At 42.9% G+C, this 25,954-nt stretch overlaps 2 protein-coding genes and 1 long non-coding RNA gene across 8 annotated transcripts in view; 2 read left to right on the top strand and 1 right to left on the bottom strand.

Annotated features, from left to right (window-relative positions):
* Positions 1–12,012, bottom strand: part of ALDH3A2 (aldehyde dehydrogenase 3 family member A2) — a 52,343-nt gene extending 40,331 nt beyond the window's left edge. For 3 of the 6 annotated variants that reach the window (XR_011168635.1, XM_069089611.1, XM_069089615.1), the window contains exons 1-5: positions 11,879–12,012; positions 8,119–8,280; positions 6,946–7,177; positions 5,728–5,813; positions 2,079–2,287 (exon numbers count right to left, since the gene is read on the bottom strand). Coding sequence is in view for 5 of the 6 variants with exons in the window: in XM_069089611.1 (XP_068945712.1) it covers positions 2,079–2,287; positions 5,728–5,813; positions 6,946–7,177; positions 8,119–8,280; positions 11,879–11,881 (692 nt within the window). In the remaining variant the exon portion in view is untranslated. Of the gene's footprint in view, positions 1–2,078; positions 2,288–5,727; positions 5,814–6,945; positions 7,178–8,118; positions 8,281–8,920; positions 9,167–11,640; positions 11,852–11,878 lie in introns of those variants that run through there. The other 3 variants (XM_069089612.1, XM_069089613.1, XM_069089616.1) reach the window with 3 other exon arrangements.
* Positions 12,013–12,045: 33 nt separating this feature from the next.
* On the top strand, positions 12,046–23,514 carry LOC138162444 (uncharacterized). Its single transcript, XR_011168636.1, has 2 exons — positions 12,046–12,192; positions 23,039–23,514. It is a non-coding gene; the product is annotated as an uncharacterized lncRNA (long non-coding RNA).
* LOC138162089 (small ribosomal subunit protein eS10-like) lies at positions 20,717–21,321 on the top strand. Its single transcript, XM_069089175.1, has one exon. It carries the CDS (start codon positions 20,765–20,767, stop codon positions 21,260–21,262), a length of 498 nt encoding a protein of 165 aa, XP_068945276.1. The 5' UTR covers positions 20,717–20,764; the 3' UTR covers positions 21,263–21,321.
* Positions 23,515–25,954: the final 2,440 nt, after the last annotated feature.

Below are 25,954 nucleotides of genomic sequence, written 5' to 3'. Positions count from 1 at the left end.
CAAAAAATTATTTTATAGAGCCAGAAGAAATAACAAAATTCATTTGGAAGAACAAATGGTCAAGAATATCAAGGGAATCAATAAAAAAAAAGGTGGCTTAGTAGTATCAGATCATAAATTGAATTACAAACTAGTAATCATCAAAACAATCTAGTACTAAGAAAGAGAATGGTGTGTCAGTGGAACAGATTAGGTACACAATACACAGTCATAAATAACCATAGTAATCTAGTGTTTGATAAACGCAAAGATCCACGCTTTTGGAATAAGAACTCACTATTTGACAAAAACTGCTGGGAAAAATGGAAAGCAGTTTGGCAGAAACCAGGTGCAGACCAACATGTCACACAATAAGATAAGGTGAAAATGGGTATAGGATTTAGGCATAAAGGGTGATATCATAAGCAAATTAGAGGAATATGGGTAAATTCAGATCTATGGCTATGGGAAGAATTTATAACCAAACAAGATAGAGAGGATCATGAGAATCAAAAAGGATAATTTTAATTATATTAAATTAAAAAGATTCTGTAGAAACAAAAACAATGTAGCCAAGATGAAAAGGAAAGCAGGAAAAATTTTTTACAGCATATGCCTCAGATAAAGGTCTCATTGCTTAAATATCGAGAGAACTGAATTTCACAAATTTATAAGACTATATATATGTCATCATTTCCCAACTAATAAATGGTCAAAGGAGGTGAATAGCAGTCTTCAGAGGAAGAAATCAAAACTATATAGTCATATGAAAAAATCCTCTAAATCACTACTGATCAAAGAAATGCAAATTAAAATAGCTCTGAAAAATATTATTAAAATAGCTCTATAAAATATTTATAGCAGCTCTTTCAAGTGGCAAAAAATTGGAAACTGAGGGGGTGTCCATCAACTGCATAATGGCTAAACAAGCTGTAGCATATGATTGTGATGGAGTACTATTGTACTAGAAGACACGAAAAACATGGGAAGACCTATATGAATTGATGCAAAGTGAAGAGAGTAGAACAGATCACTGTACCCAGTAACAGTAATATTGTACGATGATCAACCGTGAATGCCTTGGCTACTCTAAGCAATACAATGATCCAAGACAATTCCAAAGTACTTATGATGAAAATATCCATCCACCTCCAGAGAAGGAACTGATGGAGTCTGAGTGCAGATTGAAGCATAATTTTTTCACTTTATTTTTCTTTCCTTTTTTTTTCTTTTCTTGCAATATGGCTAATATGGAAATATATTTTGCATGATTTCACTTGTATAATTGATATCACATTTCTTACCTTCTCAATGGATGGGGAAGAGATAGAAGAGAAGGAAAGAATATAGAATTCAAAATTAAAAAAAAAAAAGAATGCTAAAAATAAATAAATAAATAATAAAAAGGGAGAAGGAAAAAAAAAGGAACCTGGGCACACTGCAGAGAGTCCAGAGGAGGCCAAGCAGGATGCTAAAGGGTCTTGAAATCAGACCCTATTAAGAGCCAATGGAAACATGACAGGCATCCTTAAGGAAGCAGAGAGATGCCATAGGTGAACTATCAGATATGCTATGTTTAGTCCTAGGAACAAAGGGGAGAAATGGGAGAGAAGCAGATTTAGGCTTTTGAATATTATGTTTCAGGGAGGCATATATTAGAAATTACTATTATTAAATTATTAATTACTTATATCAAATTATTAATTATATATAAATAATATTATATAGAAATAATATAAATTTAAAATTAATTAAAAATTACTATTATTACATTATTCATAGAAAGCTTCATGTGGAGACTCCATGGCCATCTGTCAAGAATCCTATAGAACAGGTTCTTTTTCAGGTATAGGGTGGACCATGTAACATCTGTCATACCTTCGAATATCTGAATGATATGTAATTTTAAGAAAATAGCAAAACATTTAAAAGACATTGCATTAGGAAGCTTTTTTGAACTCTGGACACCCTTCATTTAGTGAAATAGTCAAAGCTAAGGAGTGACATTCCAAGGTTAATGGCCCCAGGGTCAAAGTATATACTGTATGGAGAGGAGTAAACTCCCCTTGATAGGAAATAAATCTGAATGATATCCTCACCTGCAAGCAATATCAAGATTACAATCTTTATCAATGTAACATGGACTCTTCCCTCCAAGCTCCAGAGTCACAGGGGTCAAATGCTTGGCAGCAGCTTCCATGACAATCTTCCCGACTCCAGTACTTCCAGTATAGAGAATATGGTCAAATCTTTGCTTCAGAAGTTCTGTGGTCTCCTTAACACCACCATTAACAACACAGTACAGCTCCTTAGAGGAAGAGATGAGAGAGAACAAGACTGGGTTACCAAATAATCACAAGCTTTCCACATCCATTCTTAAAGACATCTTCCTATTCTACGAGGCTTTAAAAAATGTTTTAAGTTTCCCTGCTGCAAAGGCAATTCTAAGGAGACAAGACTACGCTATCCTCTTGTCACTGACAAACAAAGTCTCGGAACACAGTACAGGTGAATAGGAAGCGCCCTGAACCAGAGTACTAAGATCCGGGTCCAACTGTTCCTGGCCACCTGGGATATGAGACTCCAAGTTCAGACAAGAGGAAGATGTGGCTGTTGACAGAAAAAGAGATCTAGACCTTATTCCAGACACTCTCAAAATATTTCAGTTGGTTATGCACCCATCTGATGGCACTGAGTGTTTCTGGCTCAGTAAAGATTGAGTCTACTATGTCAGAAGATTCTTAAGCTGGCAGCAAACCTTACCAGGGAGAGGCTGGTATTTCTGGGAACCTGCTTTAAGAAATTCAGTAAGAGGCACTGCATTACCTGGTGCCTTATGCAAAGGCATGGGGCAAAGAAGTCATTCTTATAAGGGAATCATGTTCTAAAACCTGGCCTGGGTAAAAGCACAGAAAACACCACTCTGGTTCAGGGATTAGTAGTCTATTCCATGGCAGATGTTCTCTGGAGTTTTGGGGTGGCAGTAAAGCCTACACAGAACTGGTAAAAGTGGACTTCATGGCAATTGTTATGTGTCCCCAAGGGGAGCTTGGCAGGGAAAAGAAATAAATACTTGTTATCTGGCAAAATATTTTTAATAGAAAACCAAAATCAAAAGCTGGACTCTGGAAAATTGGGTTAATTTAAAAACAAACAAAAAAACATTAGAGAATAGCACTAATTAATGTAAGACTTTTTTTTTTTAAAGCTATTTCCAAAAAAGTCAGGCTGGGCACTACTGCAGCTATAGAATTACAAGGAAGAAAAATTCCATGAGTGGCACCCTACAGGTCCATTAGGAATTATTCTCATGGGAAGAAAAAAAAACATTAAGTGATTCTCCATATAAGTGGTAACAATTCTGGGGCTCTGGAAGGAAGAATACAGTAAAAGAAGGGCTGGAAAGGTACAAGGCCAGGTTAGAGTTATTCTAGACCAGGGATAAGGATACAGCCTCTTAACATGCACACCCAAAGAAAAAACATCTCAATAATGATGCTTTGCATCCTTCAAGAAAAAGACCATATATCTAACTTTCCTGCTTTTAAAATAACCAGTAAACTCTATTCCATAAAGTATAATCAACACTAAATTCCTATTTTATGATTGATTTAGGGAAAGAGAAGGGAAAAAGTCAAAGTTCAAAGGCAGCAGAAGTCATGAGGAAAGAAGAAGGGAAGGAAAGGCCAGTAGGTAGAAGGTCAGATTCAGACAGGTTTGAACTCACAGAATCCTATCACTTGTCCTATGGACTTTAGAGAGTTACTAGCGGTCAGCTCCTACCCTTTGAAAGGTTTCTTATCGATGGCTGTGCTTCAAAAGACATCAGCTCTAAAGAGTCTGAGATAAGTTGGTTCCCTGTGAATGACAGGACCAGAGGGACTCACCCAGCTTGGTCTCTTGCATGGCAGCACCACTAAGGGGAGCAATGAGATAATTTCTAAGAGTCAGATGAAATCCAGCCTTGTCCTGGTCAGATTAGGGAAGTTCTCCACTCCCTTTCCTTTTTTTAATTCTTAAAATGAATCTTTATTAGTATCTTTTGTTTTTCATATGGCCAATTTCTCCCAGTATCCCTCCTCCCAGAAGGCCATCCCATATAAAAAATATATTTTCAAGAAAAAAGAGGAAGCAAAAAAATCAAGGGGAAATGTGGCCTCAGATCCTTACTAGCTATGTGACCCTGGGCAAGTCACTTCCCTCTGTTTGCCTCAATTTCCTCATCTGTAAAATGGAGAAGGAAATGGCAAACCATTGTAGTGTCTTTGCCAAGAAAATCCCAAATGGGATAACAAAGAGTCAGACATATCTGAAACAACTAAACAACAACCAAAAATGTCAGCAAACCTGATCAGTAAACTGAAGAAGTCTGAAAAGATCTGCAGTTCTGTTCTGTCCAATCTCAAACCTAGTTTAAGACCGTCATTCTCTGTCTCGCTCTACTCCTAGTAACCCACTGCAAAAGAGCTGCACAAAACCAGGGAACTGTACTGCCTGGGTCCACCACAAATCTCTTCGATCTAATCTCAGCCGAGTCCTCACTGCATCAAGGCAAGCCTTCACTCCTGACTGCCTGTTCCAAACCTTTTCTCAAGCCTCCCCCAGCAGTCCTTTCTCTGAGGATCTTACCAAGGCCATTTGCTGAGATTTTGCTTCTCCCTCTCATCTCACACCATCTTGAATCCAATCTCTGTTGTAGAGACGGTCCTTCTACCGGTACCTTTAATTCTCTCCCTTCCCAGCTTCTCTGGACTGTCTTCCATTAATCACTCCCTCTCTCTTATTTATCTCCTGCTGCCTACAAACACACCTAAGTTTTCTTGATCCTTAAAAACAAATAAAGCTCTAGACCCAGAGCAGCACCTGGAGCAGCCCTAGGTCCTATTATCCCTGCTAATTACCATCCTGTTTATGTACAGGATGTGTGTATGTGTACATAAAACCAGATGTGTGTGTAAAGATAGATAAACATACATATGGGTATAGATTTCTCCTTGAAAAAGCTAACACTCAATGCCTCTCCTCGTTCTCACTTTCTCCTAAACCCTTTGTAATATGAATCTCAGACTTCATGATTCAATGGGTGCTGCCCTCTTCAAAGTTACCCATGCTCTGTAACCCTAAGTGACAAATCTGATTCGTTCATGTAAACTGATTTTTCTTGACCTCAGCAGCATTTGCCACTGTTAACCCCGCTCCCTCTGACCTGGGATGAGTTTTCATGACAATGAATAACTCTCTTGGTTCCACCATCAGACTGCTCAGCCCAGATACTGTACCCCTCCACAGCCCCTGGCTCTTATCCAATTCTGGGCAGTTTCTTTGTTTAAATGCATGCTGAGGCTTAAGGAAGCTGCAGATTCACTTCTGCCACTACACACAAACTGAACGAATAATTATGTGCATGATGTGATGCAGAGGAAAGTACACAGAATCAGAAGAGCAATGTACATGGGGACCACAATAGCACTAAGAGAAACAGGAAAGCCTTCAGAATGCTGGTGACTGATCACAGACCCAGGGACCAATCGTGACTTCGTGGGTTCCCGGGAAAGTACGCATCCTGCCTCAGGGACAGAACAAGGAAAAGACCGGCAAGGCCTAAAAATGCACCGATTTATTCTGCTTAACTCTACATATTTGTTACAAGGCAAGCAACGGAGGGTTTCAGTGGTGATGATAACTTTCTTAAAGCATTAACAAAACCTAAAGATAAACGTTTTAAAACATGTGTTAGGAAATACTCACTTTGTCTAGATACCGAGGGAGGATCTTGGCCAAGAGTGTGGCTGTCCTTTCACTTAACTCTGATGGCTTGACTATGACAGCATTTCCTGGACAATACAAAGCATGGAAGACTTTCTGATACTTGAGTAACGTCAATGGCTATCAGTGCTGAGCTGGGGGCACAGGCACTCCAACTGTCTTTCTGGTAACTTACTCCACTCACTATCTCACTTTCTGAAATGGTACCAATTCCTGAGAAAGCCTGGATTGACTCCCACTCTTCTACTTTCTTGACCCCTCCCAAGCCTGGAGGGCAGGGTAGATATAGACTTATTTAGGGGTTGTGGGGGGGTGGAGAAATATGAGAAGAGAATGTTCCAGCTCCTTCTCCCCTAGCATCTCTCTGGGAAGGCTCTAATCCTCTTTGCCACAAGATGACTCCTGTTCAGAAGAACCAGCTTCCTATGCTTTTGTTCAGCTGTGGGTTCACTAATCCTACGTCATTTTTCCTGTCTGCCTGGGGCAGCAATGACCACTTTCAAGACAGATAACTGAAGTTTCTGCTCCTCAGGCTTTGCTTTCATAAAGTTCCAATTAACCCACTCTACAGATTCAGTCTGGGAGAGACAGAAGGCATGTTAGTGAACAAATCTCTTGCCTAATCTCCTTTTCTGAAGCTATTCTCCATGATCTTGAATTTGGCCCCCCCCCCCAAATCCCCACTGAAATTTTCAAGCAACACCAAACAAATAGGTTTGGCTGACACTAAATGGGCAGACTGTTTGGTAAGATACCATGGAAATGAAGTATAGAGTTCATGCTGTAGATTAATCAGTACTTTGGGATCATAGTACAATGTCTAATGCAATAACTAGTATGCCAAAGAAAATAGAATTGACTTGTTCAAGGCCCCTGATCCTAGCCAACTGGCTACAATCCCATTCTGTTTACTCTTAATCTATGGACTGACTTTTGGGGCCTTTATAATCCCACTGGTCTGAATCAGTGCATGGATTCCCCAAGTGCTTTCTAATAAAGTCACCATGTCTAATAAAAGCCTCTATCATGATTCAATAATGTTTATGAAATGACTAAGTGTCTGGCAAACATGAATGGCCATCAATGTAGAGAAATGATTCAACTTGATTTCATTGAAAATGATTCAATGACTTCTACCTTTAATCTGCAAATTAATTTGAGAAAATTAGTGCTAAAAAAAAGGTAAAAATGACACCATACCTGCTGCGATGGCTCCTATTAATGGCTGGATAGTTAGGACAAATGGGTAGTTCCAAGCCCCAATAATCAAGACCACTCCAAGAGGTTCTGGGTGGATATAGGCTTCATCCATCATTGTCAAGAGAGTCTTCTTAGCTGGCTCTGGGGCAACCCATTCAGGAAGTTTCTCCAGTACAAGGTTAAGCTCCCCAAGAATATTAACAACTTCTTGACTATATGCGTTGAATTCACTCTATCACAATATAGAATCATGGTTAATCTTAAAGTGACAGTGGGCAGAAGAGCAGCTTTAAGTCTCAGGCAGGAAATACACTGCTTGACAATTAATCCCACCCTGTAGATCAATGAAGTTACCTCTCCAACTATCTACTGTTCCATAAACCCCAGCTAAATTCCATTCTAGGCCATGCGATCCACGAATCCTTGAAGTCCCTCCAATCTCTCTCCTACTCACACCAATCACACAGACTGGCCAAAAACTTAACTCGGACAAAGGGCCTGGGCCTCACTGGAGCCGAGCACCCCGTGCGCTTTCACAACGGCCACCTGCCCATAACTTGCTTGATAACCTTTTTTTCACGCCTCTCTTTTTCTCTCCATTGACTACAGTGTGACTGGGTCCGAAGCGGGTTCTTGGCGGACCTCGATCCCTCCCCACCCCCTTAACAGGGATAAGGCGGATTAGGGGGCGCCCTCTGCAGCTGTCGGTCTCCCAGAGACGGGAGATTTGCGCCCGGCTCTCTCGCCACTGTACAAAGGCCCTCGCCATTCACGCCCCAGCCCCGGCCCCGGACGGTCTCCCAAGGGATAAATGGTGGGCGAGCAGCCCCCGCTGGGACTGGGAGTGGGGGGGAGGGTCACACTTTGGGGTCCATCAGTCAAACTTCCTGCCCTTGGCCTCCCCTCCATCCCGTTTTGCGGCAGGACAGATTTTCTCCCTCCCTTCCCCGAGATGAAGGGAACGACATCATCCGACAAATCAGAGAAGGCTCGGCCTACGACTAGGGCCGGGAGCTACGGACAGGGGAGCCGCGCCGGAAATCAGAGCTCCGCAGAGCAGGGGGTGGGGCTTCCCCAAGGCCCTCCCCCTGCCGCGGATTACCCAGCGCAGGTCCGGGGCCCGCCCCGCCCCCCCGGCGCAGAACCCCGCCCCCTTCCCGCCCCGCGGCTCACCTTGTGCAGGTCCTCGGCCAGCGCCCCCAGGATCTCCTTCTGGCACTCCTGCACCATCCTCTGCAGGGCCTGCAGCTGCTGCAGGCGGAACGACAGAGGCCTCGAGCGGCCCGTCTGGAAGGCCTTCCGGACGCGCAACACCAGCTGCTCCATGGCGCTGCCCTGCACGAGACCAGAGCCGGACGGCGGGAGCCCGGCGAGGCGGGGTCAGGATCGAGGCGGGGCCTCTTCGGCTTCCCCCTCCCCGGGCTCCTCCCCAGACTCCGGGGGGCCGCCCCCGGGGGGGGGGGGCCCGGGGCCGCGGGGGGGGGGGGGGGGGGGGGGGGAAGGGCGGGCTCCTCGGCTCCTGGGCGCCAGTCACCATCAGGCCCGGAGCCCAAGCTCGGGGGACGGGCCCCTCAGCCTGCCTTCCTATTGGTTTGCGGAGGCCACGTGCTCGAGCGAGTCCCCGCCCCGCGCCCGCGCCGCTGGTCGCCGGCCGAGTCCAGTGATGGGGGCGGGGGAGCGGGGCTCTGACGTCAACCGAGACTTGGCCCAGGGCCTGCCCCACCTACTCGCTCTCGCTCTGGAGTTGCTTCATCCGCCCCCGGGGTTGAATAGCCCTGGGACGCGTCACTCCCTGCCCACAGGAGGTGCCCTTAGGGATTTCCCCCTCCCCCACGGAGGGCACCGGCCTCGTGCTTCCAGTCCCACCCCTGGTGTGACCCGGGCAGATCCCCGCCTGTTTGTGCCTCAGTTTCCCCATCTCTGAGATGCGGGTGCCGACTGGATGCCAGGGAGTACCTTCCGGGTGTAGACCTACCCTAAGTCCAAGGTCAAAGTCCTTGTCTAACCCCCATTTGCCGCGCTCCCGAGAGCTTCCGGGCCGGCTCCCTCCACGTGGCCTGTCAGTTACATCTTCTGCGGGCCGGCCCAGCTTCCAGCCCTCCTTCGAGACCCCCGGCCCGAGGGCAGCCTCCGGCTAGTAAAGCTGGGGCTCTACAGCCAGGCTTCCCCGGTCTCAGCCCTGCACACACCCGCATGGGGAAATGCCTGGAATCAAATACACTATAAACTAAGGAGAGGCCGCCCCAACCTTTCATTCAACCTCAGCATTACGCCACACCTCCCCCGGCCCCACTCCAGCCAAACAAAGCTTCCCATACACAGTTCTCTGCTGCCTCAGCCCCTTTGCAAGGCCCTCTCAGACAGGCCAGAAATCCTTCTTCCCTCTTCACCTTTGCCTCTTGGAACATCTCGGTCCATTCCAGGTTCAGCTTCCCACAGGGGCCCCCTCCCACAAGAAACCCCTCTTGATGCTCCCAATTATCTGGGGACCTCTTGTTTGCACACAGGAAAGACAGACGCAGAGACAAAGTATCCCAAAAATGAGAAATAAAAAAGGGACCTGGGTTGTAAACAATTTAAGCAGACTCAAGAGACAGGCATGTTTATTTTCCCTTTAGGGCAAATCAGCAGCTCTGCAAGGTCTGCCTCTGAGGTACACCACTCCCTCCTTGCCTAGGGGCTTGTTCTTAAGACTCTCCATTTTCACCTTAAGGAATTGGGGACACCAAGTCGGATTTACCAAAATTAGACACCTTTGCCGAGGCTTAGAGAATGCATCATAGTATGGCCTCTATAAACCTATTTCAGTTTAACACGGACCTACTGAACACCAACTCTATTTAGTAGGTGTGTCATTTATGGTTAAAGCCTGTGTTCAAGGAGTTGAACAAAGACGAAAATGAGATCTAGAAGGAACCTCAAAGGCTGTCTGGTCCAACCCCCTCAATTTACAACTGAGGAACCCGTGACCTAGAAAGAAGGGCTCAGTGGCTTGCTCAAAGCAGCAAGTGACCAGGGTTGGAGGCAGGATTTGCATCCAGATTCTTTCCACTGTACCACCCAGCCCCTGGGATCAAGAAGCTTCCATTTTACCGGAGAATGTGCCATGTAAATGAAGGGAAAGAATGCTCATTACCACTAGAGGAATGGTGAGGGTGGTGGGAAGGCTCTCGGTTATTTTGCTACTGGAGCTAGGCCTTAGGGAAGATTAGCTCTCAGAGGGGGCAGGGGTAGGGGCCAGCAACCTGGAGGAAGGCGGAAAGATGAGAATGTCACCCAGCTGGAATCTGGAGATCAGCGAGAGATGACTTTCTTTCCAGTATTCACCACTTTTGTTCTCTCCCCATGGTCTGGTTACTTCCCCTGCACTCTTTTCCCTTAAGTAACTTGATAGCATCTCCAAATTTCACTTCATCTGTCCAGATTTACTAACTGGTCATTTCGTTTTTCCCTCCAAAAGTCAAGGTAAGTTCCATCAAGTCATGGTGACTTCCCTGGCTTTAAGTCCCAACTAAAACCCCACTTTCTACAGTAAGCCTTCTCTAACCCTTCTTAATTCTACTTTTCCCTCTGTTAGTTATTTCTTATTTATCCTGTATAGAGCTTGCTTTGTCAATAGTTGTTTGCAGGTTGTTTCCCCCCTTAGATTGTAAGCTCCTTGAGGGCAGGGACTGTCTTTTATCTTTTTTTGTATCCCCAGAGCCTAGCACAGTGTCTGGCACATAGAAGGTGCTTAGTAAATGTTTATTGAATGAATGAATGCCAAACTCCTTCATGCTAGGATGTATCTATATGGATCATAAGAGCATAAATTCAGAACAGGAGGGATGGCTAAGCTCATCTCATCTACTCAACCCTCTCATTTAACACATGGGAAAACTGAGGGTTCCAGGGATGAAATGGTTTCACCAGAGTCTTCTAGGGGGTAAATAGCTGGGTCTCGATCCACTGCACCAAGTTACCTCCTTTCCCACAATCCCTTTTCCAGCAAGAGACAAAAGCAGGAAAACAACCACTTTTGTTTTCAGCAACATAGGCTTGGAATTGGTTACAAGATCACAGGTTTAGTGCTAGGAGGATCTTCAGAGGTCATTAAGTCTAACTCACTTTACAGATGAAGACGCTGAGGCCCAGAGAAGTTAAGTGAGTTGCCTAAACAGGGATTAATTGTCAGAGGTGGTATTTGAACCTTCCTCCTCTTATTCCCAACCTAGTACTATCTCTCCTGTCCACTATTTTTCTTGTAGATCAGCTGATTGATTCAGTTACTCACACTTAAAATTCACTGGCCATTAGGAAAGATTTTAGGTATTAGGAAACTTCAGAGGAAGCCATGAAAAAGACAGCAATCTTTGGTTTGACTATTTTTTTAGGATTCCATACAAAACCCCCCTAAATTTAAGGGCAACCCTGCATTCTGGAAACACGGCTGTTATAAAATTTACTGCATTGTTTTTACAGTCAAATAGCATAATTGTAGTAAAGTGTCCAAGGTTTCCCTGATTACAGAAGTTTAAGATTGTGGGGATAGAAAGACTCGTTCGAACGTAACTGGGAAAAACCTCCTCCTGCTTCATGCTTTTAATTCAAGAAGTCTCCTTTTAACCAGGAGACTGACTTCACCTAAACATTGATGAATTCATTTAAAGAACTAACAATAACAGGTTTTAGAAAAGAATCAGAAAAAGCAATTACCTCCAACAGAACTTCCCGTTCAAGCTGACAGCCGCAATGAACAAAAATAAAATGAAGCTCTTCTGCTTAGCACTAATATAAAGGCCCTCCCAGGAAAGTTGGACCAAAGCCCAAGACCTTTGTACCGTATTATTCAGATAAAATGGTGGAGTGTTTTCATCTCCGCTTGCCAATTTACCCCCTCTTCTCCTGTTTGCTTCTCTATAACATCAGATCTGTAAACATTCACTCAACCTACCATGTGGCAAGGTTCTGTTGACCACTACCCCAGACTTCAGCCTCATTCAGCAACTGGCCCCTTCCTGTTTCTTCTTTCTCCTAGCTCCCATTCTAAATCCAGAGTACAAGCAATTGTAGTTATTCATGATCATGCTTTCTGATGTTTCATTGGTTGCAACCTGATAAATATCTCCAACCCAGCCCTCCATTGTGTGTCCGTGCAAGTTTCCTCCTTCTATCTTATCGTCACCATCATCAACCACCCTTTACTGAGCCCTTCCTAGAAGGTGGCTGACTTTGGGTGTCTGAAGAGAGCCCTGGCTCTATAGTCAGGTAGGTCCATACCCCCCTTAGGATTAATGGATCTTAGTAAGCACTTAGTTTACTACTTGTATGACTTGATGTAAGTCTCTTAGCTTCCCCAGGGAGCCCTATGTTTTCTTTCTGGAAAATGAGGAGGTTGGACAAGAAGGTCCTTCCATTCCTAAATCTCTGATCTTATGATCCTATGTACAGGGTATTATGGATCTAAAGACATGTAGTGTTGCAGTCTAGGGGTGCTGGTAACCCCAAAATTCAAGGCTACAGGGCCAAATTTTAAGAATCTGTGCATTTTATAAGGATAAAATTGGTACTTTTATAAGGAAAAAAAGATTGTGGGAAGATTTAGATGGGATCTAGGAGTGGTAAATAGCTGGGGTGATCCAGAGGTAACAGAGAGGGGATCTGGATTGGGTTAAGGAGTGGGAAGTAGACTGGGGGTGGTCCAGAGATAAAAGAGAATGGAAGGTTGGGCTGGGTCAGGGCCCACATTGAAAGGACAAGTTGAAAGAATCATACTGGGATGAGCCTGAATGCTTCAGGTGAACAACAGAGATCTGGATGCAAGGGCTGGGTTCCTGAAATTCTTGGGGAGGTTCAAAGTGGGGGGTGGGGTCCAGATCCTATACTCAATCATTTAGGATAAGTTCTCTGCCCTCTTACAGCATAGTTGGAGACAGCACATGTGGGAAAAGTAACAATATATGAGGCAGTATAAAAGTATAAATGAGTGGTCCAAAAAATGTTTGGCGTTCAGAGGACTGCTTTGAGATGAGCACAGGATATCCTTGAGAGTTAGGGATCTGGATCCCAAGTGTCTAAAGATAATCTTGAATCTGAAAATCAGTCCTGTATTATCTGGGTTTGTGATAAATCCTGGATGACTTCAGTCTACAAGGGTTAAGGTAAAAGCTGCCAAGATACCTTCATTCTTAAATTTTGTGTCCCTTAGGCCCACAGTCCTGAGTCTTTCTAGATCTAGCAGGGTTTATGACAAGGTTGAGGAGATGAGGTTATATACTGTATGACTCCTACTCTCAAGGAGCTTACACTCAAATGTGGAGAGAAGATGTATGAAAATTTTGGATCCAGGAAGAATGCGTTTAAGTGCCAGATTCACGGATTCACAGTCTGGGAGCAGACAACTCTGGCAGCAGCACTTGTCTCCTTCCTCATGGCAGTATGAAGTCATTGTTGAGGCTCCACACTGGCCTCTGCTTCTCCACCTCAGTCGATGCAGGGCTGATTCTCAAGTTTAAAATTATCTTTGGGGAATTCCAGTCAAGCAAGGCTATCTATTCTGGTTTAGCTGCTAGCAGATTAGGATTCCAGCATCAACCCATAGATCAAATCCCATAGATTTTCAGGAGACCCAGATCCCTGACCAGATCACTACTCTTAGGACCTGTACACATAGTAGCATTTAATAAAAGGCACAGTGAGCCTGAGTTCAAATCGGACCTCAGACTTATTAGTCAAGGTGACCCTGAGCAAGTCACTTAACCCTTTTTGCCTCAGTTTCCTCATCTGTAAAATGAGCTGGAAAAGGAAATGGCAAATCACTACAGTATCTTTGCCAAGGAAACCCCAAGTAGGGTCATGAAGGGTCATACATGACTGAAAAATAACTAAACAACAAGCATTTAATAAATATTTATTGAATGAATGAATAAGTGACAATCTGATTTTCAGAACATAAGTTTTTAAACAAATAGACTCTGGAAAAACCCAGGAATGTGAACCTGGACATGGGATTTTAAAAGGAAAGTATAATGCCAAACAACCTAAGAGTGGGGATGCTGAAATCAGACAATCCCAGAATTGGAAGGGACCTCAAAAGTCACTTATTCCGACCTCTCCTTCCTCATTTTAAGCCTGAATTCTCTATACAACATCCAACAAATAAGGATACAACCTCCACTTGAACACCTTGGATGTCAGGGAACTCACTACCTTCCAGCTAGCCCATTCCAGTTTTGGACAACTCTACCAGTTTGGAAGTTCCTCCTGACATTCACCAGTAGCTATTTTGTTCTTGGGGGCCAAATGAAGCAAATATTTAAATAAGATCCACGTTCATCTGGGGTTGAAGCAACAAAAATATTTACTAAGGATTGTATGTTTTCTTAAACGATAGGCCAAATATTGGTGCCTGAGGAGGAGCTTAATGAAAAGAATCTCATGTATAAATACTACATTTGGCACCAAGGAGGGGAAAAAAAAGCCTTCAAGTAAGTGGGCTTTGGGCACCATCTTGTGGAATAAGGTGGAAATGACGAGCCCAGTTACAGAGTGGTGCTGGATGACGATGGATCTGGGCCTTCCAAAGGGTCCTCAGATGCTTAAGAAATGCATACTGAGGGGAGGCTAGGTGGCACAGTGAATAGAGCACCGGCCCTGGAGTCAGGAGGACCTGAGTTCAAATCCAGCCTCAGACACTTGACATACCGTGTTTCCCCAATAATAAGACACTGTCTTATTAATTTTTTTGGACAGAAAAACACCAGAGGGCTTATTTTCAGGGGAGGGCTTATTTTAGAGGAATCTTACACAGTAAGGGGAGGGCTTATTTTCAGGATAGGTCTTATTATCGGGGAAACACGGTACTTACTAGCAGTGTGACTTTGGGCAAGTCACTTAACCCCAAATGCCCTCCAAAAAGCAAAAAAAAAAAATGTATGCTGAAGAATTTACAATAGCTAAGACATGAAGAGTCATAAACATTAGGATAGGTGCTCCAAATATGAATGGGTGGATTGGTTCCAACTAGAATTCAGTATTGGATCCGGATGAAGAAAAAAATGTCAATAAAAAGCTCTTCAAAACTAGGAGAACATTGTACACAGTGACAGTAATATTGTATGCTGATCAACTGGGAGTAATTTAGCTATTCTCATCAATACAATGATTCAAGACAATTCCAAAGCATTTATGATAAAAAATGCTGTCCATCTCCGGAGAAAGAGCTGATGAGGTGTGAATGCAGATCATAGCATACTTTTTTACTTAATTTTTCCGGGGGGGGGGGGGGGGGAAGTTGGTCGGTTTTCTTTCACAATATGAATAATGTATGGAAATATGTTGTACGCAACTGCACATGCATTATTTATACCAAGTAGGGGAGAGAGGAGGGAGGAAGGGAGAGAATTTAGAGCTCAAAATTTTTAAAAATCAATGTTAAAAAATCTTTTTACATGTAATCAGAAAAAAATAAAATGTTCAAAAAATACCACAGTCTAAAAACCAACAAAACCAAAGGTCTCTTGTCCCATTCCTTTCAGAAGCTCAGGGTTGAGCAAGTGTATTTTTTCCATTGTGTGAATGAACTTGACCCAGATAAATTTCACCTTGTACCTTTACTCTAGTTATTTGAAATACTTCCTAATATTCTAAGTGGGAGGCCACACCCTAGAATAAAAAACAAACACTTAGTTAAAGTTTAACCATTTAGGGCTACATTCTAGAAAACTAGAATCTTGGCAAAGTGTGGGTGAGCACACCACATACAGAGGAGAAATCATCTGCCTTCTGCCCTTTTCCTTTAAAGATAAGGAAACCTAAGTGAAAATGTTGAACCTCTCACATGAAATAATCTTGTCTTGGGTTAATAATTTCAGCAGAGAAAACTGTGGTTGTCATAATTCTTTCTGATAAACTCTCCAATCTGCTCCATGGAGACATCTTTTACAAGCCTCCAACAGCTGTATTGCTGGATTTGACATTTGCTTTACTTTTCCGATTGATTCTGGAAGTTGTGGTAAGGCAAGTGTAGGCTTGATGTCAGGAAAAACTTCCTAAGAATTAGAGTTGTTTGTAAGTGGAATGGGCTGCCTGGAGAAGGGATGGGTTCTTAAAGGTTGTCCAGAAGAGGCTGGAGGACCCTTTTGAGAGCATGTTATAGTAAAAGTTCCTTTTGGGTTTAGTTTGGACCTGAGGGCTTCTAACGTTCCTTCTGACTCTCAAATTCTGTGATTCTCTGAATATAAGTGAATATTATGATTCCATGTACATTGGCAAATATGAAGAAAAGAAACAGGAAGATTCGTATGAACTGATGCAGAATGAAATCAGCAGAACCATATGAACAAGCTACACGACAACAATAACAACAACCTAGATGCAAATAAAAAACGGCTAAAAAGAAACCAAAATGAGTAATGAAATATATACCTCCCTCCTCTCAGTAGAGAAGTAGAATATGGCATATAGGATGTCACTATAATAGTCACTGTATCGATTATCTTAATTATATTTCCTTACTACAAGGGAGAGTGTAATCCTAGGATTTAAGGTACATAGCACAAATCCAGAAATTATGAATAAGAATAAAAGGTATCAATAAAATTTACTTTAAAAAAAAAAAAGGCATTTCTGGTTCTCACCTCCTCTTCTTGGGTAGATTTCCAAAATGGAAAACTGGAGGCATGCTCAACTATACACAATTCATAAAAGTTGGGTAGGGAAAACTCTAGTCTTCCAATATTTCACCACCATTGATTTCCTACTGGTATATTCTAGGTGGGGAGAGTCAGGGAAGGAAGTAGGGGAGCTCATAACACAGGACACAAACCTTACCCTGGGCAGAAACTCTATGATACCCATTTCAGGGAAAGGTGTTCCCTGGCAAGGCTCTTGGGTCCAATAGGCCCCAAATCTTTGAATTTACTCTTTCGTTCCCTGTTTGGGTCATTTCCACATGTACTTTCCTCTGAGGCTTCAACTCTCAGCTTCCACACTCACCTATGCTGACTCTCATTCAAAGGCGACTCCAAAAATGTTCTACCTTGAATCTGAATTCCACATACAGATGCTCTCATTTTCACCTGTCTGGTCCCATTCAGAACACTTACAGCCTCCACAATCAACCACACCTCTTTGATAAACATTCCCCCCATCTCTATTTGCACACTACTCCTCCATCTGTTACAACAGTAACAGCCCACCCAGACTCCAAAACAGATAAACCAGTGTTCTGGCAACTTCCCAGTCCTCCTAAATATTCTTTACAGAACTATAATCCCTTGCTCACATGTACAGCCCAATGCCACCATATATGGAGAAAAGGAGATAGAGTCTTTCCTTCCACTCAGCCCAAAGTGTTCCAAATTCCTGACAAAGACACTCAGAACAAGTGGCAGTTTGAGACAAATACTAAGAGAGAAAGGAAGCAATCTGGAATAAGGCTCAGGGAGGTGTCAGAAGTATTAGGGTTTTTATAGTAGGATTTTGGATTGTTGTGGAACAAAATGGGTAGCCAACCCAGCTAACTGAGTAAAAGGGCAAATAGCTTCAAACAGTGGAAGAAGGCAGAGAAAAGCCCCTCTAAAAAGGCAAGAAAAGTTTGATATGGGCGTAATAGCTCCCCAAGGACCTTAAAACACTGCAGTCACAGGGAAGAGGCAATCTGTCATGGCAGGTAAACACAGAGCTATAAACCCTCCCAGCAAAAGTGACATAGAACTGAGCATATCCATTCCAGCAAATATCCTGGAAAAGGGGAACTTCCCAGTGACGTGGAGAACCGAGGAACATGTGTACAAACAGATTGGCCTTCCTCTTAGCTGAGGTGCAGGGGCTGGAGGAAAGCTGTTCTTCAGGCTCAACAAGAATTTAATAAGAGCCTAATAAGTGTCAAAGACTGGGTTAGGTACTAGGGATAGAGTAAAAAATGAGAGTCCCTCCCCTCAAGGAGCTTCCATTCTAAGGGGGTGAGGGGACATGTACGTAAAAATTAATATAAACCTTTATCAAATAACTTTGGTGGAGGGGGGAGAGGCTATTAGCAACTGGATAATCAGCTTCCTATAGAAAATAGCTAAGTTGAACAGAAGCTTGGGGTTAGATAACATGAAAGGTGGGCATACAGTACATTTCTAGGTCTGGGAGACAGACTGTGCAAAGGCTGCACATTGGGAGAAGGAATATGCAAGAGGGCTGTGTGTGTGTGTATGTGTGTATGTGGGTGTGTGTGTGGGTGGGTGTGTACATATATAAATAATAGAAATGCATGAGGAATAATAAGCAAGCTGGTTTGCCTGGGCCTGCTCAAGTGGCTGGAGCCTAAAAAGCCAGAGACAAGAGGAAATCACTACAGTTAAACCTTTGCTTTAGGAAAATCTGTATAGAGGAGGGACTAAAGAGATAAGGATGCAAGGAGACTATTGTAACACTCAGGCAAAAGGCCCCAAGGGTGGGAACAAGGGCATGGCCCTGTGAGTCCCCGGCAGCTGAATGCCTGTAAACAGAGGGAAGAGAGCAGAGAAGGACTCCAAGCTTGTGGCCTCTCCACAGAAAGAAGGTAGGGACTTAGGGGAAAGATCATGAGTTTTCTTTGGGCCATTATGAGTTTGAGATGCCTATGGAATATCTAGAAAGAATGTTGTCAGAAAGAATAAAGTGTGTTTTGAAAGAATAAAAGAAATAGAAGAAAAGAATTTATGACCAAGCAAGAGATAGAGAACATTATAAAATGCAAAATGGATAATTTTGATTACATTAAGTTTAGAAGGTTTTACACAAACAAAACCAATGCAACCAAAATTAGAAGGAAAACAGAAAGCTGGAAAACAATTTTTACAGCTAGTGTTTCCGACAAAGGCCTCATTTCTCAAATGTATAGAAAACTAAGACAAATTTATAAGACTACAAATCATTCCTTAATTGATAAATGGTCAAAGAATATGAATAGGCAGTTTTCAAAAGAAGAAATTAAAACTACCTACAGTCATATGGGAAAAAATGGTCTAAATCACTATTTATTAAAGAAATGCAAATTAAAACAACTCTGAAATATTATTTCATACCTATCAGATTGGCTAATATGAGAGAAAAGGAAAATGATAAGTGCTGGAGAAGATGCAGGAAAATTGGAACACTAAGGTGGAGTTGTGAACTGATCCAACAATTCCAGAGAGCAATTTGGAACTATACCCAAAGGGCTATAATACTCTGTATGCCCTTTGATCTAGCAATATCACTACTAACCAAAGAGATCATAAAAAAGGAGAAAGTACAAAAATATTTATAGCAGCTCTTTTTGTGGTAGCAAAGAATTGGAAATTGAGAAGATGCCCCTCAGTTGGGGAATGTCTGAACAAGTTGTGGTATATGAACGTAACGAAATACTATTGTAGTATAAGAAATGATGAGCTGACAGATTTCAGAAAGACCTGGAAAGACCTACATGAACTGATGCTGAGTGAAGTGAGCAGAACCAGGAGAACATTATACACACTAACAGCAACATTATGCGATGATCAACTATGATAGACTTAGTTCTTTTCAGCAATCCAATGGTCTAAGACAATTCCAAAAGACTCGCGATGGAAAATGCTTTCCACATCCAGAGAAAGAGCTATGGAGTCTGAATGCAGCTTGAAGCATACTATTTTCACTTTTCTTTTCTTACTTTTTTCCCTTTTGTTCTGATTCTTCTTTCACAACATGATTAATGTGGAAATATATTTAACATGATTGTACATATATAACCTATATCATATTGCTTGCTGTCTTAGAGAGGGGAGAGGGAAGGGATGGAAGGAGAAAATTTGGACCTCAAAATCTTACAAAAATGAATGTTAAAAACTAACTTTACATGTAATTAGAAGAAATAAAATACTATTAAGTGAAAAAAAAGAATAAAAGGAATATTGTAAATGTAAAGAAAAGAGGAAAAAGAATCATTTTTTTCTTAAAGCAATTAGGGTTAAGTAACTTGCCCAAGGTTACACGGCCAGTTTTTTCGTGTGTGTGTTAAGTATCTGAGGCCACCAATCCTGGGTCCTCCCGACTCCAGGGCCAGCACTCTTACTCGCTGCCCACCTAGCCACCCTGAGGAAAAAGAATCTCAAAAAAGGAGAGATGGAGGGGGTGGTAGCAAAACATGACACAGAAAAGAATGGAAAGAAAGACTGATGTACTTTAGCAAGATATAAGGTGGGATGCTCTCACCATAGAAGGTGGAACTGGATTCTCTTGGGGAGAAAGCAGCTTCCTGTGCTTTGGGGAATGAAGAAGGGGATTCATAGGTGCCATAAGAAGGGAAGCCATCCAGTACTAGTTAAAAGACAAGCTGTGGTTTTGGCCATTTAATGACCTAGAATAAACCACAGAGAAATGGGCGATTTCTCCAGCGTGTTGTATTTGAGGGGTGATGGTCTCCTGACACCTAGCCAATTTGATGACCAGTGTTCATTTCTAGTGATTTATGCAAGGACAATTAATACCACTAGAAGAAACTTAGAAAGCATTGTATGAAATTCTAGACAGGAACTTAAGACCATGACCAGGCAGTCTTTTCGTGTGCTACCAACTGAAAGTGGTACCAATTCAGAAGGGAAATAAAATTAAGAAAGTAAAAACAGGTTAAGGAGACAGTGCCTGAAAATGGGAGTTAGATTTCTGGACCACAACTTAAATTATAGGAATGATGGAAGTTTGGTTAGAGATGGAATGCAGTTGAGATCAGTAAAAAGTATCTGTCTAAAGACTTGCAAAGCAAACCATAAGACTGTCAATTAAAAATGGAGGAGGAGCCTTTCTATCCCGGGCTCCATCTAGAGCAGCAACCGCCGCCGCCGCTGAAATGTTGATGCCCAAGAAGAACCGGATTGCCATCTATGAACTCCTTTTTAAGGAGGGAGTAATGGTAGCCAAGAAGGATGTTCACATGCCAAAGCACCCTGAGCTGGCAGACAAGAATGTGCCCAATCTCCATGTCATGAAGGCCATGCAGTCTTTAAAGTCTCATGGCTATGTTAAGGAGCAGTTTGCATGGAGACATTGCTACTGGTACCTCACCAATGAGGGCATTCAGTACCTCCGGGATTACCTTCACCTTCCTCCTGAGATTCTGCCTGCCACACTCCGAAGAAGTCGTTCTGAGACAGGAAGGCCACAGCCCAAAGGTCTGGAGGGTGAGCGACCTGCCCACCTTACTCGGGGTGAAGCTGACAGAGACACGTACAGACGAAGTGCTGCTCCTCCTGGTGCTGACAAGAAGGCCGAGGCTGGAGCTGGTTCAGCAATAGAATTCCAATTTAGAGGTGGATTTGGTCGTGGACGTGGTCAACCTCCTCAATAAAAACTGTAGAGATATGTTTCATATTGAATAAAATTTGGGAAAAAATGGAGGAGGGAGAAGACTGCCCTGATTTCTCTCTCTCTCTCCCATCATCCATCCATCCATCCATCCATCCATCCATCCATCCATCCATCCATCCATCCATCCATCCATCCATCCATCCACCCACCTATCTATCTATCTATCTATCTATCTATCTATCTATCTATCTATCTATCTATCTATCTATCTATCTATCTATCTAATCTGTCTGTCTGTCTATACCTAGCCAGATACCACAGAAAATGGCAGGTATGATTCACATACCAAATGATTCTAAGGATCCACTATCCCAGAAGAAAGGAATTAATAGAAGGCCATTATCTTTAGATGTCTTCTTAAATGCACAGTTTATGGGCAAGAAAAAGGTGACCTAGAGATTTTAATGGAAAATAAATAGTACCTCAATTAAAGAGACTGGGTAAGCTATGACTCATGACTGAATTGTAATTATAGATGACTATATCTTCATCACGAGAAACAAACAAATTAGATAAATGGGGTGGCAGATTAGCATTATATATTAATACCTCTTTCACTTGAGGAAACCCATGAACCATATAAGAAGCCTGGTGGAGAACATTTTTGTGGAGAACAATGGAGTAAAAAACAAGTGTATTTGAGATAGGCAGGTGTGGTAGCCTTTCAGACCAAACGAATAGAAGGGAATGATGTGTTTGGAAAGTGGGTCACAAAGCTGGTGTAGGAATAATGTGACTGCCACTGGGAACTTAGCTACCCAAATGCTTGCTCCTCATTCTGCTAAAAACAAATGTAATTGGGAAATACTTAACAAAATAAATAAAAATACTATAGAACTTAGATGATGTTACTCTGTGGTTTTCTTTTTTTGAGGGGAGAAGGCAAGGAATTTGGGGTTAAATGACTTGCCCAAGGTCACACAGCTAGCAAGTATGTCAAGTGTCTGAAGTCAGATTTGAACTCAGGTCCCCCTAACTCCGGGGCCAGTGGTCTCTTCACTGTGCCACCTAGCTGCCCCTACTCCACAGTTTTCTAAGTCAGTAAGTATCAGCAGGGGTCTTTGTGCACCATTTAGTGACCCCATTGATGCCACTGGCTTCCTTGATACTCTATCTCCTGTTCTGTGCTTTGCCCTACAACCCCGTCTTCCCCCCTCCCCCACTCTATGGCTGGGATGCCTCCCTTTCTCCTATCTACCTCTTACAATCTCTGACTCCCTTTAAGACTCAGTACAGAACTAAGCACCACCTTCTAAAAATAAAAATAACTAACATTTCTATCGTGCTATGTGCCAGATGCTTTATAAATACGATCTCACTTGGTCTTTACAACAACCCTGAGAGATGGGTGCCATCATTATTACCATTTTACAGATGAGTAACTAAGACCAAGAGAGTCTAAGTGACTTGTCCAAGATCACACATCTACTGGGAGTCTGAGGGTAGATTTGGACTCAAGTCTTCCCGACTCCAGGCCATGTGTTCTGTGCTCTCTGGTGTCCCCTAATTGCTGCCTTCCACATAATGTCCTCCTTGATTTCTACCTCAATTACTGCCCTTCCTCCCCAAATGGTGTTGGAATTTTTTCTGCATATACATATGTGTTCACACGCTGCCTCCCTGGATAACATATGTACCCCTTGCATCCCCTCACTTGGTACAATGCTTGGCATAGGGCAGATACTTAGCAAATGCTTGCTGATTAGCTAATGGATGGTCTCTTTACATTTTCTCATATTTGTTCTCTCCTTGGCAGCTCCAACAGAGAAGGCGGAATCTGCTTCCCTCAGCCTACCTACCTACCTGCTCTTTGTGGACTCCTTCCTTGGTCACAGGCGTCATGCACCACTGGAAACTAGGGGAAGGGGCTTCTCAGGGGCCTATTTTCGGTCTGTTACCTCCATAGCAAGACAGCTTTGAGAACTGATGCCTATAGCTTGACCTCTGGATTTAATGTGATAACTTTAGGAATCAACACATGATATCTGTGGTACAAGATAGTCCTGTTTTTATAGGAGAATTTATTCAGAGGTCAGCTTGTTCTTGTGATGGGGGAAGATAATTTGTCTTACTGGGGCCCACTCATGGGTTATTGCTAAGCATAGTATCCTTGGGCTGGGGAGAAAACTGTCAGGGAGAGATGTGATCTTGGAATTGGGGTCCAAACACAAGCACCCAAGCACCTCAACACTATTGACCAATATTAAAAATCCATTTTGTTGTTGTTCATCATTTTTCAGTCATTTTCAACTCTTTGTGACCCCATTTGGGGTTTTCTTGGCAGAGATACTGGAGTTCTTTGCCATTTCCTTCTCCAGCTCATTTGACAGATGAGGAAACTGAGGCAAACAGGGTAAAGTGACTTGCCCAGGGTCACACAAGCTAGTTATTGTCTGAGGACAGATTTGAACTCAGGAAGACAAGTTTTCCGGACTCCAGATCTGGCACTCTATCTACTGGCTGCCCCTAAAAATACATAAAATTCCTCAAATGATTCAAAGAGTTTTGGTTAAAAAGAGTTATTGGGAGAAAGATAACATAAGGTTCTGCTGATGGAGATAGTCATATAACCTATCACATTTATTTTATTTTCAAGATTCTTAAGGAGGGTTGGCAATAAATAACATGGAAAAAATTAAATGTACAAAGAACCAAAACCAAAACAAAACCATATAGGAAGAAAACAACCGTTTCTCTTTATGGCCTTTAGTAGAACTCTATGGGCCCAGCTGAACCCCCAAAGAATCCTCTCCAGATGGGTAGAAGGATGGACTTCCTTCTGTTGTAAGGAAGTCGGGTTCTCTCTACCCACTTAAACTCTGTCCCACACACTCAGCCAAGAGCAGACTAACCATAGCAACAGCTTTTGGAAATTCCTATCTGAAATACACAGAGCTACCACATACTCGCTTCATCATCATGATCAAGCCTCACTCGAGTTTATATAATGCCTTACGAGTTACAAAGTCCTCAGTAAGTATCATTCTCATTTTATAAATGAGTCAAGTCTATCTTTTTTCCAATCCATTCTCCAGAGATGCCAAAATTATTTTCCTAAATCACAGGTCTGACCTTGGCACCCTGCTATTTAAGGGGCTGTAGGGTGGCATGGTAGACAGAGCACTGGAGTTGGAGTTGGCAAGACCTGAGTTCAAATCCTTCCTCAATCATTTACTAGCTGTAATAAGCTGGGCTAATCATTCCCTCTCTAGGCCACAATTTCCTCCTCTAGGAAAGGAAGGGGTTGGACTTGACCCCTAAAGTCCCAATTCTATAAATAAATCCCAGAGGCTCTCCATCACTCTAGCATAAAATACAGTCTTCTGTTTGATATTCAGCATAACTGGCCCCTTCCTCCCCTCCCAGCCTTCTTATATTCCCTCCACACACCCTGGGATCTAGCCACATTTCCCTACTTTGCTCACACATGACACTACATTTCCCATCTCCAGACCTTTGCCCATTCCTGAAATGTTCCGCCTCATCCCCTGTGCCCTCTGGAACCCCTGATGTCCTTCCAGACTCAGCTCAGGTGCTGCCTTTTCCACAGGCCTCTCCTATTCCCAGCTGCTCGAGCGTCCCCTTCTGGTCTGCCCCATCTCAAGTCATCTTTGTTTTCATCCTGTATACGCTGTGCCTATATTTGCTCATGCTATCTTCCCCATTACAACGTAAAGTCATTGAGGGCAAAGACTTTTGCTTTTGTCTTATCCCCAGGACTCAGCACAGCACCCAAGAGTGCTTGTTGACTGACTAAGAAAACGGAGGGTCAGAGAGCTTGGCCCCAAGCTTGCCTGTGGCCCCAAACTCCTCATTTGCCAACAAGTGAAAAATCTCAACTGAGTCTGGCAAACACTGTACGTCCTTTCACTTCCACTTCTTGAGGGGTCCAGATTCAAAATCCCTAGTGGCCTCAATATCTGAAAAAACCCAGATTACTTCACCACATTTTATCTTTAGCGATGGGCAGTTTTATCCCCTCCTCTTTCTCTCCTCCCGCTTCCTCCTCCTTCTTCTCCTTTTCCTCCTCCTTCCCCTTTCTAGTGCTGGTGCTTGGGCCAAATACCGTCTGACATAGGATTGTTGATATAAAAGAAAAACCAAACCTTTTAATATGGCGACTTAGCAGTTTTCTAAGTAATTTCACATTCCTGATTTCATTTGATCCTTACAACTACCCTACAAAGGGGGCAGGGCCAGCATTATTGCTCCCCATTGAGAGAGAAGAGGCTCAGAAAGGCCAATGGGGCTTCTCCAAGGTCACCCAGCTCCTGATGTAAATGCCAGGGCCAATGAGAAGCACTACAGTCTTTTCACTCCCCTTTTAATTTGCCATCTCCTCCATCTCTACATCGATGACCAAGGAGTAAGGCTAATAGCCTTCTCAAGGCTGACCAACATGGCTGCCAAGGAAAATAGTACTTCGAAGAACATTTTACTGGTAAATAACTCTAGAGACAGACCTAGCATGGTAGAAAGAACACTGAGACCTCACTGGAAATTGCCTCTATGCACAAAACTACTTATAGCAGCTCTTTTTGTGGTGGCAAAGAACTGGAAATTGAGGGGATGCCCATCCAGTGGGGAATGGCTGAATAAGTTATGGTCTATGAATATGATGGAATATTATTGTGCTATAAGAAATTATGAAGGGATGGGGCAGCTAGTTGGT

This window comes from Petaurus breviceps, unplaced genomic scaffold (assembly GCF_028583685.1).
Source record: "Petaurus breviceps papuanus isolate PSGF00001 unplaced genomic scaffold, PetGlider_PUasm1.0 186, whole genome shotgun sequence".
In the NCBI taxonomy this organism is placed as follows: domain Eukaryota; kingdom Metazoa; phylum Chordata; class Mammalia; order Diprotodontia; family Petauridae; genus Petaurus; species Petaurus breviceps.
The sequence above is the reverse complement of the archived record's forward strand: the minus strand, read 5'-3'. Positions and strand labels throughout refer to the sequence as shown.